Source organism: Nomascus leucogenys, chromosome 22a (assembly GCF_006542625.1).
Source record: "Nomascus leucogenys isolate Asia chromosome 22a, Asia_NLE_v1, whole genome shotgun sequence".
In the NCBI taxonomy this organism is placed as follows: Eukaryota; Metazoa; Chordata; class Mammalia; order Primates; family Hylobatidae; genus Nomascus; species Nomascus leucogenys.
Genome location: NC_044402.1, coordinates 51,129,264 through 51,148,622, shown reverse-complemented (window position 1 = coordinate 51,148,622; position 19,359 = coordinate 51,129,264). Strand labels below are relative to the sequence as shown.

The following is a 19,359-nucleotide window of genomic DNA, read 5'->3' as shown; positions in this document are numbered from 1 at the left end:
GGGTTATAATGTCACATGCCTTCAAGGGCTGAGGAGATGTGAGGTAGCAGAGAGTGGTGGGGAACATAGCCACCCTCTCTAAAGGCATCTGCATTATCATTATTTTCTAAATCATCATGCCAGTCAAACAAAACCTGGCAAAAGTTAAATTCTGCTTTTAGGGGCCAGCAGTTTAGGAGTATAAGTAAAACAATTTACAGATGTTAGGCTGTTTTAATTTAACCCTAAAGCAAACAAACAGAAAGGTCTGGAGGTATAACATTTCTGAAAGTCTTTGGTTTACAGCAGTTGCTGTAAGGGATGTAATTTATAGTCCAAACTGGACATTTCTGAAAGTGAAAGGAGGTGCTATTAATAATTACACCAGGACAAAGTGAAACCCAGGATGGTTCCAGGCAAAGCAGAGTGTATGATCACTCTGGCTATTATTATAAAATCATCCACAAGCCCTGTTTGACCTAAGATTACGATCAGATAAAAATTAATGGTGTACTTCTTGCTGGGGACAGACAGCTGATAATGGAGAGTGAGGAGGTGAGGGTGGAAGCTATACCAAGAGAAGGGGTAGGGAGGAAGCACCCTTTTCCTTAAGACAAGAGGCAAGGAGGGAAGGTTAGGACATGAATGTACAGAAGGGAATGTATGTAACACTGGTTGATATATTCCTAGTCATAACAAAAGCCATAGGAGAAGGCAAGTCAGGGATCAGAGAAGCACCAAGAAGGAAGAAGAAGCACATATAGACAGAATTGGCAAAGCAAAGAATGGGCACGGAGACACCAGCGTACTGGAGACATACAGAGAAAAAATCAACAGAGGACAGACTACTACAGGTGCTGTGGGGAGGCAGAAGATCACCAGGGGCAAGAGCAAAGTGCAAAAACAAATAACAACTTTTTAGAAAGGAAGTTCCTTGCCTATCCTACTGAACTAGGGAGTGGTTGGTTGACCCGGTGACTGGAAATTCCCCAAGGTAGGTGATGATAACCTCCACATTTTCACAAAATTCTGTGAGGAGCCAAAGCACCTGAGGTAGAGAATTGCCCTTCCCTTACTTTCCAGATGCTCTACCAAGGCTTGAACTTTGCCTACAAGATGCCCAAAGCATTGCAGTGAACTGGCTGTGACCTTTCAGTAGGCATCACCACCTACCCCTCCACTCCCTACTCAGAGCTGATTGGGAAATCCCCCATAAGTGGTGTTTTGTGCCCCGGTCATTCTGATCTTAGTCAGCCACCACACAAACATACCTTCAGTCCAAAGTTCAGGACAACTTATTTCACTTTATAAGCAGCCTATTACACATTCAAAGTATCCATTTGTTCTCAAGAGGTAGCAAGGTAGGACTGCCCATCTGTTTTCCTCTCTTTGTAATATTTTTTAGATCCTAAATTTTACCCTTTTCTATCATTTCTTCACTTTTTTCTCCCTCTTCTTTTCCTCTCTCTCTGCTCTTCTAACTAATTGGCAGAATCTCTGACCTCCACTTTGTCTGACTCCCTTCTCCTTTCCTAGAAACAGTATCCACAGTGGACTCTGGGACTCCTACAGACTTGGCACAGCTTCCTACAGTCTTGAAACAGCCCTGTTGTTCTGTCATGGCCAGTGGGCAGTTTGTGAACAAACTGCAAGAGGAAGTGATCTGCCCCATCTGCCTGGACATTCTGCAGAAACCTGTCACCATCGACTGTGGGCACAATTTCTGCCTCAAATGCATCACTCAGATTGAGGAAACATCACGTGGATTTTTCAAATGTCCCCTCTGCAAAACTTCCGTAAGGAAGAATGCAATCAGGTTCAACTCACTGTTGTGGAATCTGGTGGAGAAAATCCAAGCTCTACAAGCCTCTGAGGTGCAGTCCAAAAGGAAAGAGCCTACATGCCCGAGGCACCAGGAGATGCTCCATTATTTCTGCGAGGATGATGGGAAGTTCCTCTGTTTTGTGTGTCGTGAATCCAAGGACCACAAATCCCATAATGTCAGCCTGATAGAAGAAGCTGCTCAGAATTATCAGGTAGGGATTTGAGGTTTCTTCCCTGTTCCCCCATCAGCCCAGGAGTTCAGTGAGGCCCTGGAAACTACTACCTTCCCACTGAGGGTTTGCACCCCATTGCCCCCACCCCTTGGGCTTGAGTGGGCAGCTCGCAGTCAGGCACAGTGGGTTCAAAGGGCTGAATCTGGGGAACTACTGACTCTCTAAATCAAGGTGCAATGGAAAATGGAAAGGATGTGAAAATTTGACTCAGAAGGTTTGGGCTCAAGTCCAGTCTTGTGAGTTTACTGTACACCCTGCAAGGAATCACTTTACCTCTCTGAGCCTCAGGTACCTCACCTTTCAAATGGCAAAAACAAAACATCTCTCTTAAAGTTGTTGGTAGGACAGATGAAGGGAAGTTTGTAGTTCTTTGATAATTCCAAAGCACCATCCATAGTCCTAGTTAGTCATAAATAACTATGTTCTGGTCATTTAGGTCACTTAGGCTCCAGATTTCTCCCTTCCCAGCAACCCCTTTCCCGCCAGCTTGAGAAAGGCGAGTCCTTAATAATTACACAAGGACTCACCTGGAGAGTGTCACCAGCTCTCCTAAGAGACCAGGAGGATTTTATGAGGCCAGAAATCTCCAGGCACAGCCTGTCCAAACGGCCCTCTTTCCGCAGGGGCAGATTCAAGAGCAGATCCAAGTCTTGCAGCAAAAGGAGAAGGAGACAGTACAAGTGAAGGCACAAGGTGTACACAGGGTCGATGTCTTCACGGTAAGAAAAACTCCATCCCACGATCTCTGGAAGCAGAAACATCTCTGCCAAAGCTCCTGGAATCCCCTATTACACTGACCCCTCGGAAAAAGATCCAGTGATAAAGAAAGAGTGGCGCAGATCGGAACAGAGCGCCAGAGGAACAGACTGGGACAGAGGGCTTGGCATGGCGGGTTGGGCCGTGTCCTCTCCTCTGCGCCTCAGCACCTGACCCGCCAGGCGGCGTCACCTCCCGCGTCGGCCTCGCTATTACAGCGGGCTGACTGCTCAGTCTCCACCTGCAGACAAGGTGGGGCACGGAAAACCCGCGCTGGTCTTAGAATCGCAAGAACAGGTTTTTAAGGCCGAGCTGCGCCCTCAATGGATTCCCCAATTAGAAAATGAAGACATTGGCCGGGCGCGGTGCCTCACGCCAGTAATCACAGCACTCTGGGAGGCTGAGGATCACTTGAGCCCAGGAGTTTGAGACCAGCCTGGGCGACATAGCGAGACTCTCCTCTTAATAAAAAAAAAAAAAAGAAAACTAGCCGGGCGTGGTAGCACACGCCTGTAGTCCCAGCTACTAGAGAGGCTGGGAGGTGAAAGTATTGTTTGAGCCTGGGAGGATGAGGCTGCAGTGAGCCGTGATCGTGCACTGCACTCCAGCCTGAGTGACAGAGTGAGAGCCTGTCTCAAAAAAAAAAAAAAAAAAAAAAGAGACAGAAGGAAAATGAAGACATTGTGACCCCACTTACCTATTTTCCTGCGTGTGTGAAAGGAATAAAATCTATATGAAAGATTATAAACTGAAAAGCCTTCTGGAAATGTATTAGACAGTTCCTTGAAGGCAAGTGGTAAACCATAAATTAATAATTTCTGTTAAAGCTGAGCACGTAATAGGTGCTTTTAAAAGTTTGTTCTCCTCTCCTTGCCTTTCTTCCGGGTCTGCCCTGGCACATTGCTCTGGTTGGGAATTCCATATAAACTTAACAAAATTAATGGCTGAATAAAGTGGGTTAGAAGGACCTTCAAGGCCATCCTCTCATCCTCTGCCTGTCCCTGTTTCTTAGGACCAGGTAGAACATGAGAAGCAAAGGATCCTCACAGAATTTGAACTCCTGCATCAAGTCCTAGAGGAGGAGAAGAATTTCCTGCTGTCACGGATTTACTGGCTGGGTCACGAGGGAACGGAAGCCGGGAAACACTATGTTGCCTCCACCGAGCCACAGCTGAACTGTCTCAAGAAGCTCATTGATTCCCTGAAGACCAAGCAGAACATGCCACCCAGGCAGCTGCTGGAGGTGAGTCCCTTGGGGGCAGAATTGCAGAGAGGTAGCAGCCCATCCCTAGTCTCAGGTCAGAGCATGGACCACTGGCAGAATACCTGAGATTGCCCCAACCATCCTACCTCTAGCCCAGTGCTGTCCAATAGCAATATGTGAGCCGCATGTATTAGAATGAAAATGTGAGCCACATATGTAATTCATAAATATAATTCTGGCCACGTGTGATTTAGAAATGTAATTTCAGCCACATATGGAATTACAAATTTTTATAGTTAGTCACATTAAAATGATAAAAGTGAAATTAATTTTAATAAAATATTTTAACTCAATATATCTGAAATATTATCCTTTCAGCCTGTAATGAATATTTTAAAAGTATTAATGAGATATTTCACATTCTGGGTTTTTGGTGGTGGTTTTTTTTTTTTTTACACTGAGTCTTTGAAATCGTGTGTATATTTTTCACTTTGGCACATCTCAATTCGGATGCTAAATTGTTGATTGTTAAAGTAAAATGTAGTCCTACCAAATCAATAAAGTTGTGTTTAATGGAAAAAGTACTTTACCCTTCTTCTATTTATTTTATTTTATTTTATTTTTTGAAATGGAATCTTGCTCTGTTGCCCAGGCTGGAGTACAGTGGCGCGATTTTGGCTCTCTGCAACTTCCGCCTCCTAGGCTCAAGTCCTGAGTAGCTGGGATTACAGGTCCCCACCACCACCCCAGGCTAATTTTTGTATTCTTAGCAGACGTGGGGTTTTACCATGTTGGCCAGGCTGGTCTCGAACTCCTGACCTCAGGTGATCTGCCCATCTCAGCCTCCCAAAGTGCTGGGATTACAGGCGTGAACCACCATGCCCGGCCTCTATTTTTAATTTAAATTTGAATTAGTAAAAATCAAATTAAAAATTCAGTCCTTTGTCACACTAGCCACAATTTCCAATGTTCAGTAGCCACATGTGGTTGGTGGCTACCATATTGGACAGTGCAGGTCTAGCTGGTGCTTAAAACAAGCTGAGATGATCCCTCCTCAAGTCATCTATTCTCCCACAGGTTCAAAAACCTATTTATTTATTTTAAGAAAGATCATGCAAAGCCATTCTAGCCTTTCTCCTGCCCTGGCTAGCAGGGCTCCCCTGTTCAGTCTCAGAGCCAAATTCATCTTCTAAATCTTACCCTTCTCTTCTTCACTCAGTTCTTCTTGAGGTCAAAACACTTTTCTGCTTACTGGCAGAGCAGTGCTTCTTGGAGAAGCCCTCCGTGGTGGGGAGAGGGGAGGAGGATGGGGTAAGAGAGACTTGGAGGGGTTCTTACTCCTCCGGCTCTGCCCCACACCCAGCAGGCTCTGTACCTCCTCCTTGGCCCCTGGGAATCAGCCAAGTGCTGAGGCTGTGCTGTTTCTCTTTCTCTTCTAGGATATCAAAGTCGTCTTGTGCAGGTATGATGGGCCACCCCAAATGCATTTTGCCTACTGATTCATCCACATACAATTCTCAACATATATCCAAATGCGGTCAACATTCCTCTCTCCGAAATACCCACCCACCTCTAACTTTGCATTCACACATTTAGGCTGCAGCCGGGGAAGGCCTATGCCAACCATATTATTAGCATGTGGTTGGTTGTTAAAGAAACCGACTGTTTTCTCAGGCTTCCTCCTTCTTCAGCACAGATTCTACTATTTCCTGAATGCCCCCTTGCTCAACTGAATAGCTCCTGGGTCCCCTACTCTGTTTCCCTGACTCTGTTTTTTTCTCTCCTCTCTGTCTCCATCTCCCATCTTCATTTCCATATCTCCCTATGCCCTACCTCACTCCTGCCCCATATCCCTAGCCCTGGCTTTCTGACTCCTAGCTCACTATCCCTTAACCCCCAGGTCTTTTTTTTTTTTTTTTTTTTTGAGATGGCGCTTTTGCTCTTGTTGCTCAGGCTGGAGTGCAGTGGCAAAATCTCAGCTCACTGCAACCTTTGTCTCCCAGGTTCAAGTGATTCTCCTGCCTCAGCCTCCCAAGTAGCTGAGACTACAGGCACTTGCCACCAAGCCTGGCTAATTTTCGTATTTTTAGTAGATACCAGGTTTTACCATGTTGGCCAGGCTAGTCTCGAACTCCTGACCTCAGGTGATCCACCCACGTTGGCCTCCCAAAGTGCTGGGATTACAGGCGTGAGACACCACTCTCAGTTCTACCCTAGGTCTTCATCCCCTCATTTCTCAGTCCCATGTCTCAGATCCTTCTTCTCCCACACCTCATCTCCTGATCTCACCAACCAGCTCAACCACATCTTCCTAGGAGTGAAGAGTTTCAGTTTCTCAACCCAACCCCTATTCCTCTGGAACTGGAGAAAAAACTCAGTGAAGCAAAGTCAAGACATGACTCCATCACAGGGAGCCTGAAAAAATTCAAAGGTAAGGAAGAGGCTGTATTTTCTCTATTCACCTACTTCTAGGAGATTCTCTCCCTGCTCACTCCACTGAAATGGAACTGTGACTCATACATGCCAACAATCCCTGGGCCCTTCAAGTGCGAGGCTCCTGGCTGAGTACTTTCCATGCATCAGTATGCCTCCTCCCAGGCATTTCTTACATTCTGTCTTCGTGATATGTTATTTATCTGCCTCCCTGACTCCTGCGAGAGCCATAGAGGGCCTGGACCTATTCCCCATGTGGACACCTGGCCTAGAGCAGTGGCTGTTGGGAAGTTGGTGCTGAGTTGTCTGGTGGACCAGAGATGGCCTCAGGCAGGGACTGTCATCTCTGGCTTCTCCTTCTCTGGTGCACACTGGTGTCTCCTGCTGCCTATAGAAGAAGAGAAAATAAATTCAAAATCAGTGACATTCTGGGGAGAAACCTCTTCCAGCCTTACAGGGAAACAGAAATCAGCAGAACAGTAGTGGATGACTTGGGTTTTAGATGTTCGCCCAGATATTTTTCATTAACCTGTCTGTGTTTGCAACTAGGAAGAAGGGTTGATATTTGTAAGGACTTCCCTTACTGTGAAGACTGTGTTGGTCTAAGGTGGGCATAAAGACAGCTAGATGGAATCTTCTGAAATTATCACCTGGAGTTCCACACCCACCTCCCCCACCCCAACCCCCAGACCCCCATACACAAACACTTCCCCTTGGGACTACGGAAAAGGAGGACCAGGGCAATGCCCCAAGATCTCCACCCATTCAGCCAGGAATCTCCACTCGGCAGACATAAACAGGAAATCATGTTTTGTTTTGTTCTTAATTTTGTTTTCTGAGCTTTTCTTTTGTCCAGTAACTGCTCTTCTTTGTCCAGCTCCTTCCATCCCACTGGGCATGATCTCAGCCCATCCAGCAACTTTATTTATTTATTCATTTATTTATTTATTTATTTTTGACGGAGTTTTGCTCTTATTGCCCAGGATAGAGTGCAGTGGCGCAATCTCGGCTCACTGCAACCTCTGCCTTCTGGTTTCAAGCGATTCTCCTGCCTCAGCTTCCAAAGTCGCTGGGGTTACAGGCGCACACCACCACGCCCAGCTAGTTTTTTTGTATTTTTAGTAGAGACGGGGTTTCACCATGTTGGTCAGGCTGGTCTCGAACTGCTGACCTTGTGATCCACCCGCCTCAGCCTCCCAAAGTGCTGGGATTACAGGCGTGAGCCACCACGCCCGGCCTGATCCAGCACCTTTATGGGCTCTTCAGATCAAGAATAGTTTGGTTCTAGTTTGGAATTTCAATAAAGGAGCCCAGCCCTTTCCACTTCATCAGGTTTGGAGTTGGGGAGACCGGTGTGGTCTGCTCTGTATCCCCCTTTTCTCTCCCTCTTTCACATACACAAACTCACACATACACAGTCCACCAACTCCCACCTGGCCCTATTTCCTTCTTTTTTTTTTTCTCTTATTTTTATTTTTTTTTACCCCAAAGAAGAAGGCATAATGGCCACCTGGCCCTATTAAAGCCCAGGAAATACAGGAGGTGGTAGGGAGTCTACTTATACCACAGGTCCAATCTCCACAGTTCTTATTATGAGGGTTGGTTTTCCCTGCTCGGGGTGACTGGGTCTGGAACGCGTACATGGAAAAGGGTGTGGCTGGGCCCCGAAGCGGCTAAAGGCCCTTGTAGGTGAAGTGCTCCCAGGCAGTGTTTCCTATGCTCTAGGTTTGCAGACCCCTCCTAAGAGGGCCCCCGAGTCTCCCCTGAGCAGTCCCCATGACTGGGCTGGTGGCTCTCAGGGAAGCTGCCCACGCTTGTCCCACTACCTAGCCCCAGGCTGTCTTGTGCTGTCTTGGGGCAGCAGGACACTGGCAGAAGGGTGCTGGGACCAGAAGTAGCTCCCCATCTCGGGGCTCCACCCTATAGCTCTTCACTCAGTCCAGCACCCCTACAGGAAATCTAGGCCAGGAATGGGCCATTGTCCCCAACTTCTGGGCTCATCCTCTACCTGCAAAAAGAGTCTCTTCCGGCAGGGATGGACTGGGAGATGAAGGCACTCGGCCTCCCCTTGCAGGAGCTGTGTCTTCGTTCCCCCTCTCAAGCCCTCTTTCATGGGAAAGAGGGCAGGACTGCCATCCAGGCTTTAGGAGAGTGGGCCCCCCCTTACCCCACCTGGCTCCTGGGTGGTTAGCCCCACAGTAGGCCTTCTGAAGCTAAAGGGTGAGGCCTCAAGGCACTCTTTGTCCTGAGCACCTACCTTTGTCAGGCAGTGAGAAAGGGGCTAGCTCTGCACTGTCCAATTTAGTAGCTGCTAGCCACATGTGCTGACAGGCACTTGAAATGTAGCTAGTCCAAATTCAAACATGCTATATGTGAAGAATCATTAATTTCACAAGATTGAGTGTAAAAAGAGACTGTAAAAGATAGCAATAATTTTTATAATACATGTTGAAATAACATTATTTTGAGAATATTGAGTTAAATAAAATATATAACTAAAGTTAATTTTACTAGTTTCTTTCTACTTTTTAAATGTGACTACTAGAAAATTTAAAAATATGTAAATGGCTCACATTTGTGACTCAGATTACATTCATCATTCATACTGGACAGTGCTGGGCTAGGCAGCCACCACAGGAAAGCAGAAACAGCATCTCTCAAGGATTTCATACCTTCCTGGTCCAATAAGAATATGAGAGACAAATGCAGCTTCTACTTCTCCCAGGCCTTTCAAATTAGTGCCTTGCTGTGTGATACTGAGTTCTTTGCTCAACCCCTCTGGACTCTCACCATTTCATCCCATTCTTTATTCCCCAGACTACCTCCAGGCTGATAGGAAAAAAGATGAAAACAGATTCTTCAAAAGCATGAATAAAAATGACATGAAGAGCTGTAAGTGAGAAATGATGGTTGGTTGCTCCTGCCATTTGGGGAAAATGAGAAAAGGGGAAGAATTGTGTCTCTATGATTACATGAAGGCCAGATATAAGTGAATGCCCATTCCTCAGCCAATTGAAAGAACAGGCACATGGTTGTTTTATTATTTTAAAACTCGGGTAACTCACAAAACAGTCACTAATCCCAAACTTTGAAGTATTCAGAAGTAATAGAAAATTACAAATGTATTTCTTCACTCCTAGAGACAAAGAGGAAAAAGTGGGACAAGAAGGAGGCAGCTCCACCTCTGTAGTATTTGCTTCCCTACAGGGCACCAGGTTTCGGGGCAAACTCCTCTGGGTGTGAGGTCAGGACAGCTCAGGGGATGGAGACCCACTGTAATAACAGCCTGTGCTAAAGTCATTAGCTATGGTTCTGCCACCTAAGATAATAACAGTAGAAGTACCGTTTCTTAAAGGACCACTATGTACACATCTAATATTTCAAAACCCCACAACTATCCTCCAAGGTAGGTGTTATTATCTGCAACTTACAGTGAGGTCCACATAGCTTCCGGGAGGGGAGGTAAGTTAGCCAGGTCATATGATTACTAAGTGAAAGAGAGAGAATTAGAACTCATTTCTCCAAAGCCAGAAACTACAGATACAGAATGCATTCCAAAGCCAGAGAGCAGGATTTAGGGATCCTATTCCACCAGCATTTCTCCACGAAAGGAGCTACCGGTGTTTAGAAAGGCCATCTTTTTTATGCTCCATGACTTTTGCCCTGTTAAATGCTTAGCATTCCAGGCCCCAGAAAGCCCTATAAGCCAGTAGAGAACCACCCTCTTGTTGTCACTGAGACAACCTGAAAGGTTTCCACACTTCCCCCTGGGTGGGGAATGGTCCCCACTGAGAACAATTGGCTGTTCTGATTGATGATGGCAGGGTGGTTGTTTTTGTTTTTAGTTTGCAGCTTCTGGTTATGAAGACCAAGTTGGTTTTCTCTCCCCAATTCTTAGGGGACTTGTTACAGAAAAATAATCATAAAATCAACAAAACCTCAGAGCCCAGGTCATCTTCTCCAGGTAAGAGTCCTGTCTCTGAATACTAAGGGACCTCTAAGTCTACAGGTGGTCAAAATGCTGTATCCACCCAATTCCACCAAATGGAATAAATGAATAAATGAATGAATTCATTTATTCCATTTCCTCATTTCCTCCCCAAATTGCACCTCCGCCAGGAAACAGAGGGCGCTCCGACTTGTTCAGGTGTACTTTCTTGAATTTCACCTCTATCCCTCCTGCTGTATGTAGAGCTCAGCTGTGCTGGCTGGCAGGATTGCTGCTGAGGTGCTCCCGCCGACCTCTTTTTTCCTTTCCTTCTCCCGCAAAGGCGGCAGAACAACTACATCGGGGCCACCAAATCACCACTCCTCAGCCCCATCCCACTCCCTGTTTCGGGCCTCCTCTGCTGGGAAAGTCACTTTTCCAGTATGTCTCCTGGCCTCTCATGCTGAGATTTCTGGTCAAGGAGCCAGCTCTCAGGACACGAAGATATTTGGCGCTGCGCTGTTCGAGGAGCTCCATGCGGCGCTGAGTGAGTGGCTGACAGCGATCCGGGCTCGGTTTTGTGAGGTTCCTTCAAGCCAAGCCAGCTCAGAGAACACGGGGAGCGGTGGTGCTACACTGACTTCGGAGCATAGAGTGGCGCTGAGTGAGTGGCTCAGAGCGACCACGGTTCTTGAGTTAGTGGAATTGGGTCGAAGGAGTGGAGAAGGGGAGGGTTCCGGCTACTGAGAGTGGAGATGGGGGCGGGGGTGGTGGTGAAGAGAGTTGGAGAAGGAATGGACGAGTTCTTGAGCAAAAGGAGGGGAAAAGACAATTTCCAGCCATCCGCCTCACGCTTGACTTCTTATCACTTTGGCTGTGGTGCCGCCTAGTGGAAAAAGGAAGCCCCTGCAGCAGTCCCCTCACTCTTTAAACAGCTGTTTACCGAGGGCAACTGTTCAGCCAGGAGTGAAGTCCAGAGATGAGCAACGCCAGCCTGGGTCACAGTCCATCAAACCCCATGAGCCCGACCACTCTCGCTCTTCCTTACATTCCCACGTCCCCCTTCTCTCCCAACCCCTCATATCAGCAAGGGAAATTAATTAATGAGATTTGATAAATCAGTAGATAGAATGAGGTCCCCATTCTGAAATATTTAGCAGACTGGAACCACCACGCAAGCCTCTGTAGTGGGTGGATGGAGACAGTTCTAACTTTAATAAACTGTGACTGAACGTGGAATCCTAGCAAAAGTGTGTGTGTGTGGCGGGGGATGACTATTCCTCCTTTTGTATTCCAACACTTCACTCATCCCTGTGTTTGAGGAACTCCGCTTTAGAAAATTACTGGCCCTCAGAAAGTCTGAGCCTCGACACCTCTTATACTAGACTCAATGCTTGTCTTAGACATGGGAATTAGGGGCCGCGGGAAATGGACAAGGAAGAGATGGTCTCATCTTCGGGTGTTGAAATGATCTCACCACCACCACCAATGAGGAACTTCTCTCTGCGCCCACAGAACAACACATTGTGAAATTTAGGGATTAACTTTGAGGAGGAGGAGGCGGGGCCGGGCCTGAGACTTCTCTGGGGACCACAAAGGCTGTGACTGGGAAGAGAAAGCCTCTCTGGTGCATTGAGCGGGGCGGGGGGTGGGACGGGGGTATCAGAGGAAGGTAGGGGGTTTGGACAACTTGACCCGGGGTTGGCCACCTCTTTCTCCTCATCTTCATACAGCCCCTGTGACACTGGACGCAGCCTCGGCCCACCCGGATCTCATACTTTCCCAGGATAAGATAGTGACGCTGGACCTCGCATCCCAGGGCGGTTCGCAGAAGCCGGGCGACCCTCGACTCTTCTACCGGTTCCGCTGAGTGCCGGGCTCGCTGGGCCTTTGCTCCGGCAGCGGCTCCTGGGAGGCGGGGCTCCAAGGGCCCGGGGGCGGGGCCTGCGTGCTGGGCGTGGCCTTGGCGCTGGTTCCTAGGCGGGGCTTCTTGGAGGTGGAGCCCTTGACCGGCTTCGAGGAGCTGTACAGCACCGGCTCCCAGTGCCAGGCGCTCACAGAGAGCGGTTCCCGGGAGGATCTCCCGGTCTGTCCGAACAAAGTGGGCGTCCGCGTGGATTACTAGGGCGGAGAGGTAGTCTTCTACGACGCCACCTCGAGCACCCACATCTACACTTTCCATGCCTCCTTTCCGGGGCAGATCTCCTTTTTCCAGCATCTGTTTTCCGGCACCCGGATCACCTTGGGTCCATAGAGTTGTTCTTCGCCTTCCTCTGCATCTCCTCCTCACTCGCTTCTCGCCCCCACAACCCCACTTTGGGATGTGCTGCAGCTGGAAGGGTTGAAGCTAGGCTTCCAGCAGCCCTATGGGAAGGTTACACCCTTCGGGCTTCCTCCTGATCCAGTCCTGATTTCTCTGGCCCTGCTTTAAATATTCCTTCTATCTCTCAGTTCCTCTCTCCTTACAATATGCCTGGGTCGAAAAGAAAGGCTCAAATACACTAAAAGGCTATACACAAGGCTGTTCTTTGCAGCACAGTTGGTAACAGGATAAGACTGGAAAACAAACGTCTATCAACAGGTGGTTGAAAAAGCTGCCGCGTGCAAGCATCCAGCTGCATCTTGTTTAAGACGGACGCAGGGGACTGGACCGCTGACCCCGGCTTGTCCCTCTGTCTCTTCCTCCATCTTACCTCGTGCAGCCCCTGTGGCCCTGCACAGGGCTTTGACCCATCTGAACCCCATCCTGAAAACCGACATACGCAAAACTTTTCTAGTTCTTCATAATACTCAGAAACCAAAATTAATCCCACGACCAGATGCATCCTCCCCTCAAACCCACATCACCACTACCCGCAACAAAAGTCTTGATCATTCCTAGTGTTGCCATGTGAGGGACTGAGGTTAAACCCAGAGAAGGACTGCTCCAGTTTCCTGAGTGAGCCCAAAAAAGTAAAAGGGCGAGGAGGTTGGAAACGCAGAGACGAAATGACCTCTGGACAGTAAAACCCACGATTTGAGCCGGTTTGGGATGATTATGAGTTCTTTCCTCTTCCTCCCTTCAGCCCGGCTGGGGACTGGGTAGGCGGATGGGACCGGGCGTCTCTAGGCTTTTCCTGCCGCCTCGCTCCGGTAGGGAGAGGGCGGTGTTGCAGGAGGCGTGGGGAGTCGCCCACCCGACCACCCTGCTTCCCGGCGCGTGGCTGCGCAGCGGGAGGGCGGGCCCAGGTGTCGGGGCGGGAGTGAGCCAACGCCCGGAGCACGGATTCCAGGGGCGCTCAGTCAGCCCTGGCCAGGCTCCCCCATCCAGTTCCCCCAGTCGTCCTCAAGGCGCCGCCGATTACATAAACAGCCTTCACCTCCCTGCGGAGGGGACAACCAAGGGCTGGGGACACACAGGCCGAGACCCGAAAGTAACGCCCTTCCGGACTTTTATTCAGAATCAGCCGGGACTGCCCAAATTCCCTATTTACAGTTCTCACAGCCCTCGTCATGGTCATGGACTTCGCGCCTTTTACCTTGTTTCCTTTCATTGTGGGCAGATTCAACCTCCTTACTACAAAGGGAGATCTTTCCCAACTGTCTTAAGTTGATTTTATACTTCTGGCTCTACCAACCCCTGACACTTAGCACAGACCCTAGAATGGGGTACTTGATTAATAAATATTTACTAAATTAAAACCATGCCCTAATTTCTCTTTTCCCGCAAAAGACTGATGTCTTGGAAATCCCACTCAATTTTCGTGGACCAGCTCCACCTCACCTCCTCCAGGAAGCCTTCCCCAGGCAGGGTTCCTGGTTCTTTCTGTTGGAAAAGTGTGCACACTCCCAAAGCCACTACAGCCATCTCCCTGCAGCACTTACCGCAAGTTGACTGTGAAGTCTTCGAGAACAGAAGCAGCATCTCACTCATTTTCGTTTCACTCTCCCACCCTCCTTGAGCACTACAGGGCCTGGTTCCTAAAGGGATGTAAATGAAGGAAGGGTTCAAAGTAAATGAAAGAATACTTTGTAGCAAGGTTTAAATTTGGAGAGGTCTTCCAACCTGGACCTTAACCTTGAACTATGACCACAGTCTTCTCAGCCGTGAGGGATAGGGGTCCCCTCTTTAGGAGCCTCTCAGAAGCTCATTTACTCAAAGAGAGTCCTGGCCATTCATTCGATGTTATGGCTGGGAGGTCAAGTGAATACTGAACCCTGGCCAAGATTTCCATTCCCCAGTCCAAAGTGTTTTCTGCCTCTTCACACCATTATGATACTACTAACAGCATGTTTACAACGTTGAACAGTTTAATAATGGATTCAGATACATTATTCCATTTGCTTCTCACAACTGCTTAAATTAGGTATATTACATTCCCATATTCCAAATACGGTATGAATGTTCAAACTCGGGTCTTTCAACCCAAAGAACATGCAAAGTTGTCTTGAAAAGATAAAATCTCATAAAATGTATGATAAAATGGCCATAACAAATAATAACTTTCCATGGTATTTCCCTACACAGACAGATGGACACACACACACGTATACACGCACACACACACACACTTATCTGCTATATTAGTTTCCTAGGGCTTCCATAACACATCACCACAGACTGTGTGGCTTGAAACAATGACACATTCTCTTACAGTTCTGGAAGCAAGAAGTCTGAAATCAAGGTGTCAGCAGAGCCATGCTCTGTCCAAAGGCTCTAGGAAAGAATGCTTCATTGCCTCTTCTAGCTCCTGGTGTTTGCTGGCAATCCACGGCATTCTTTGGCTTGTAGATGCCTCACTCCGATCTCTGACAGCATTTTCACATGGCCGTCTCCCATGTGTCTGTGTCAAAATTTCCCTCCTCTTATAATGGCCCACACTGATCCAATATGACCTCATTTGAACTTGATGAAAAGACCCTATTTTCTTTTTCTCTCTCTCTTTCCTCCCTCCCTCCCCTCCCTCCCTCCCTCCCTCCCCTCCCTCCCTCCCTCCCTTCCTTCCTAACTTCTTTCTTTCTTTCCTTCTTTCTTTCTTTCTTTTTTGAGACAAGGTCTGGCTCTATCACCCAGGCTGCAGTGCAGTGGCATGATCTTGGCTTACTGCAACCTCCGCCTCACTGGCTCAAGTGATCTTCCCACAACAGCCTCCCGAGTAGGTGGGACTACAGGCACACAGCACCATGCCTGGCTAATTTTTGTATTTTTTGTAGAGACGGGGTTTTGCTATGTTGGTCAGTCTGGTCTCCAACTCTTGAGCTCAAGCAATCTGCCCACCTTGGTCTCCCAAAGTGCTGGGATTACAGGGGTGAGCCACCTCATCTGGCCAAGACCCTATTTTTGAATAAAGCCACATACATAGATACCTGGGGCTAGGACTTCAATATGTCTTTGGCAGACACAATTCAACCCACAACTCCATAATCTGTCACCCACAGGAAAGCGAGGACATAAAAAAGAAACAATGGTATTGGAAAAGAGAGCCAAGGACAACACTTGGTTGAGGCTAAGATGAGGAGAAGGGAAAAGAGATAGTGGGGATATAGGGTGTACTCTCCAGGGAGGGTCAAATTTGAGTATGTGGCCTGGAAAACCAAAGAAAGGAGAAAGATGGTTTTCAAAAGCTAAAAGAGGAAAAAGCATGGCGGGAGTGGAGAAGTCATTAGGAGGGTGGAAGAGCTGCTCCCTAGGGACGGAGAGTAAGAGCCACTCCACTCCTGGGGAAATCCAGTGAAAACTGGGGCAAGTGTCAAGAGATGGAGACCCACAGTACTGAGCCCCTTCCCCTACCAGAGTGGCCCCCTTGAGGAGCCAGGGGTCTGCAAGCTCCCCAAGCTTATTCCCACAGAAACTCTGGGGTCATGAAATCATCTTGTCCCCTGCCCCAGACCTGATCCTGCTGCCTGTTTTCTACTCATTGTTGCTACCAACCCCCACCCAGTCACCCAACCTAGGTGTTATCCTCAACTCTTTCTTCTTCCTCATTCTTACAGTCCTTGAGGCCGCAACCTCCTTGATGTTAGCGCCCACCACAGGACTCCACCCACCTTCCTCCTAGCACTGTCTAGATCAGCCCTCACTTGGATTATGACAGCTGCCTTTCTCATCTCCCTGCCTCCAGACTTATTCTGCCCAATCCATCTTCCATTACCCAGGCCAAAGTCTATGCTTCTCTAAAATTTTATTTTGAAAATCTTCTGACAGAAGAGTTGAATGAATTTTACAGTTACCATCCAAATACCACCACCTACATTTTATCATTAGCATTTTACTGTACTTGCTTTATCAAATATGTTTCCATTGATCCATTCCTTCATCCTTCTATCCATCTTATAATTTTATGCATTTTAAAGTAAGTTGCAGATATTCAAATGATTTCTAAAAATATAATCTGGTCATGTTAGAACTTGATGGACTTTCAATAACACCCCCCTTCTCTAAAGGATAAAGCCTGAACTCCACGTTGGCATGCCTTCAGCCTAACGCCTGCCCCCACCTGCTTCCCATTTTTCACTCTAGAAAGGCCAAATTGCCTAAAATTCCCCACTCACCACACTGTTTACATCTCCCTGACCCGCTTTCATTGTTCCTTCTTCTTAGCTTGCCCTCAGCCTTCCAGGGCCTCAAATGCCTCCTTCCCTGAAAGCCTTTCTTGATCCCCCACTCCTCTCCCACACTAGTTTAGGCGCCACCTCTATAAGCACATAGCAGTCCCCAGGGCATACCTTGATCACTGCACTAATCTCCACAATCCAGATGATCTGTTTATGTGTGTTTCTCACCTCTACCCCAACTGAGAGCTTCCTAAAAATACAGGGATCCTGCTTTATTTGTCTATTGTCCTTGGTACCTAGAACGGTCTATGGCATGTGTGGGTGCTCCATAAATATTTGTTGAGTGAATGCATTACTGATTTTGTCCTTTCTAAGAGCACTTCCTGCCTTTGTACCAGCTTCTCCCACACAACATGGGGCCAGGTCTTCAATGTAGATCCCAGAGAGTTAAGAAGGAAGCAAAGAACACTGAGTGTTACCCGTGTTTTCCAGCCAAAGACCCCCCAGGAATATAACTGTCATTAAACACGCTGGGTTTATTACTCCTTGCAGCAATGGAGAATGCACCCCATGGGGAGTGTGGGACATCTCAATAAGAGTGTTAGGAAAAAACCTATGATAGGATTTGGATTTTGGTTAGGTGATTTGGGGAAAGGTCTAAGGAAGTGGGGGTTTGCTCTGGATTAATGCTGTTAGAAAGCAGAGCAGATCCTGTGAATGAATACCCAAATAAATATTTTCTATAGGGAGGGGAGACTAGAATGAGGGGAAAGCTATAATTGGTAAAGAAGTAGCAAACATTTCTGTTAACCAAGAGAAGGGGTGTTTGCTATTTTGTGGGTGGCACAGTGTCTTTTTTTGGGTCTGTGCTCAGAAAAACTTATGAAGCAGACTTGCATTGTCTCACTTTATCAAGATCTAAGAGTAAACTTGTCTGAGATTGGTATTCTGTAATATAGTTTATGCCTAATAGGTGAATAGCATGGTTTAGCTGTGTTAGGCCAACTTCTGAATGTCAGAGGCTGCTCTTTTTATTTTCTCTCAGTGTTTAGGTGGGGAATTGGGAAAAAGATGAATTAGTGGGGTTGGGGCATGTGTATAGATGTGTGCAGAATCCAGTTCAATGCAAAAAACTTTTCTTTTTTTTTTTTTTCTGAGACAGAATCTTGCTCTGTCACCCAGGCTAGAGTGCAGTGGTGCGATCTAGGCTCACTGCAAGCCCCGCCTCCCAGGTTCACGCCATTTCCTGCCTCAGCTTCCACAGTAGCTGGGACTACAGGTGCCTGCCACCACGCCCGGCTAATTTTTTGTATTTTGTTTAGTAGAGACTGGGTTTCACCTTAGCCAGGATGGTCTCGATCTCCTAACCTCGTGATCTGCCCGCCTTGGCCTCCCAAAGTGCTGGGATTACAGGCTTGAGCCAATGCTCCCGGTCACAAAATTTTTCAAATAGAGGAAGTCTGGAGTTTATTTCCAAGGTGTCCACCTCCTCAATCCAGGCATATATTTCCAGGTCACAGTGCTGACACTTTCAGCCTCCCGCAGTCACAGACCCCATGGTCATGGTAGGGGACACATGGCCCAGGTCCCTGGTGGCTCTGAGTTGTGGGGAGGGAGGAGCCAGTGGCTTTGGCTGGGACCTCTCTCAGGCTTCTACCTGGACATCCCTTGTTCTCCCAGGGCAAACACTCTGAAGCTTGTTTTCTTGGCTGGCTGTTTTTGTTTGTCATCCTGCCTGGGATCACAGCCTCCCAGTGACTCCCAAACCTACTCATTTGAGCCCTGAGGAAAACCTATTAGATATGAATTCTTTGTTGGTTTTGTGACAGTGGCCTCTGACCAGACGGGTTCAGCTCCCTGGACCCCAAGGGCCTTGTTGTCTCTGCTCCCCGCCTTCTGGGGTAATGATCTCACCCTTGCCCCCAGTTTCAGGGATCCAGTGACTCACTGCAGAATAAATCAACATCATGGCAGATGCCTGGCACCTGAGGTCTCTGAGGACACTCTCTAAGGATATGGGGCTGTGATCTTTTTTCCTTCAGTCTGGTGCTTCTGTCTGACTGTTAGTGATTTCCCTTTCCTGATAAAGGCTTTAATATTTCCTTCAATTCAGACAGCCCTGAAGTTGCTGCCTCCTGCCTTCATTATTCCTTTCTGCACAAGGCTGAATTGATTCTGTTCTGAAATGTTCTTTATCCCTGCCCTCCACACACATACTCACCAGTGCATGGCTTGCTTTTTCACGGCCTCTTGTCTCGTGCTTCTCTACCTTTTGGTTCAAATCTTCTTCTTCTTCTTTTTTTTTATGAAGTCTTGCCCTGTCACCCAGGCTGGAGTGCAGTGGCACATCTCAGCTCACTGCAACCTCAGCCTCCCGGGTTCAAGGGCTTCTCCTGCCTCAGTCTCTTAAGTAGCTGAGATTACAGGTGCCCATCACCACATCCGGCTAATTTTTTGTACTTTTAGTA

General features: G+C 47.7%; 2 protein-coding genes across 4 annotated transcripts in view; one reads left to right on the top strand and one right to left on the bottom strand.

Annotated features, from left to right (window-relative positions):
- The window catches only part of LOC100588639 (HLA class I histocompatibility antigen, A-11 alpha chain-like), a 462,712-nt gene that overhangs the window by 357,362 nt on the left and 85,991 nt on the right, over positions 1–19,359 (bottom strand).
- TRIM31 (tripartite motif containing 31) lies at positions 1,314–12,259 on the top strand. 3 transcript variants are annotated; one of them, XM_012503156.2, is made up of 10 exons: positions 1,314–1,340; positions 1,516–2,015; positions 2,660–2,755; positions 3,805–4,035; positions 5,436–5,458; positions 6,312–6,427; positions 9,247–9,321; positions 10,328–10,393; positions 10,701–11,021; positions 11,248–11,596. In XM_012503156.2, the coding sequence occupies exons 2-10, from the start codon at positions 1,599–1,601 to the stop codon at positions 11,286–11,288; spliced, it is 1,386 nt and encodes a 461-aa protein (XP_012358610.1). In that variant the 5' UTR covers positions 1,314–1,340; positions 1,516–1,598; the 3' UTR covers positions 11,289–11,596. The 3 variants fall into 3 exon arrangements, with proteins under 3 accessions (XP_012358610.1, XP_003272070.1, XP_030659108.1); XM_003272022.2 differs by having other exon boundaries at positions 10,701–11,596; XM_030803248.1 differs by lacking the exons at positions 1,314–1,340; positions 11,248–11,596 and adding an exon at positions 12,091–12,259 and having other exon boundaries at positions 1,584–2,015.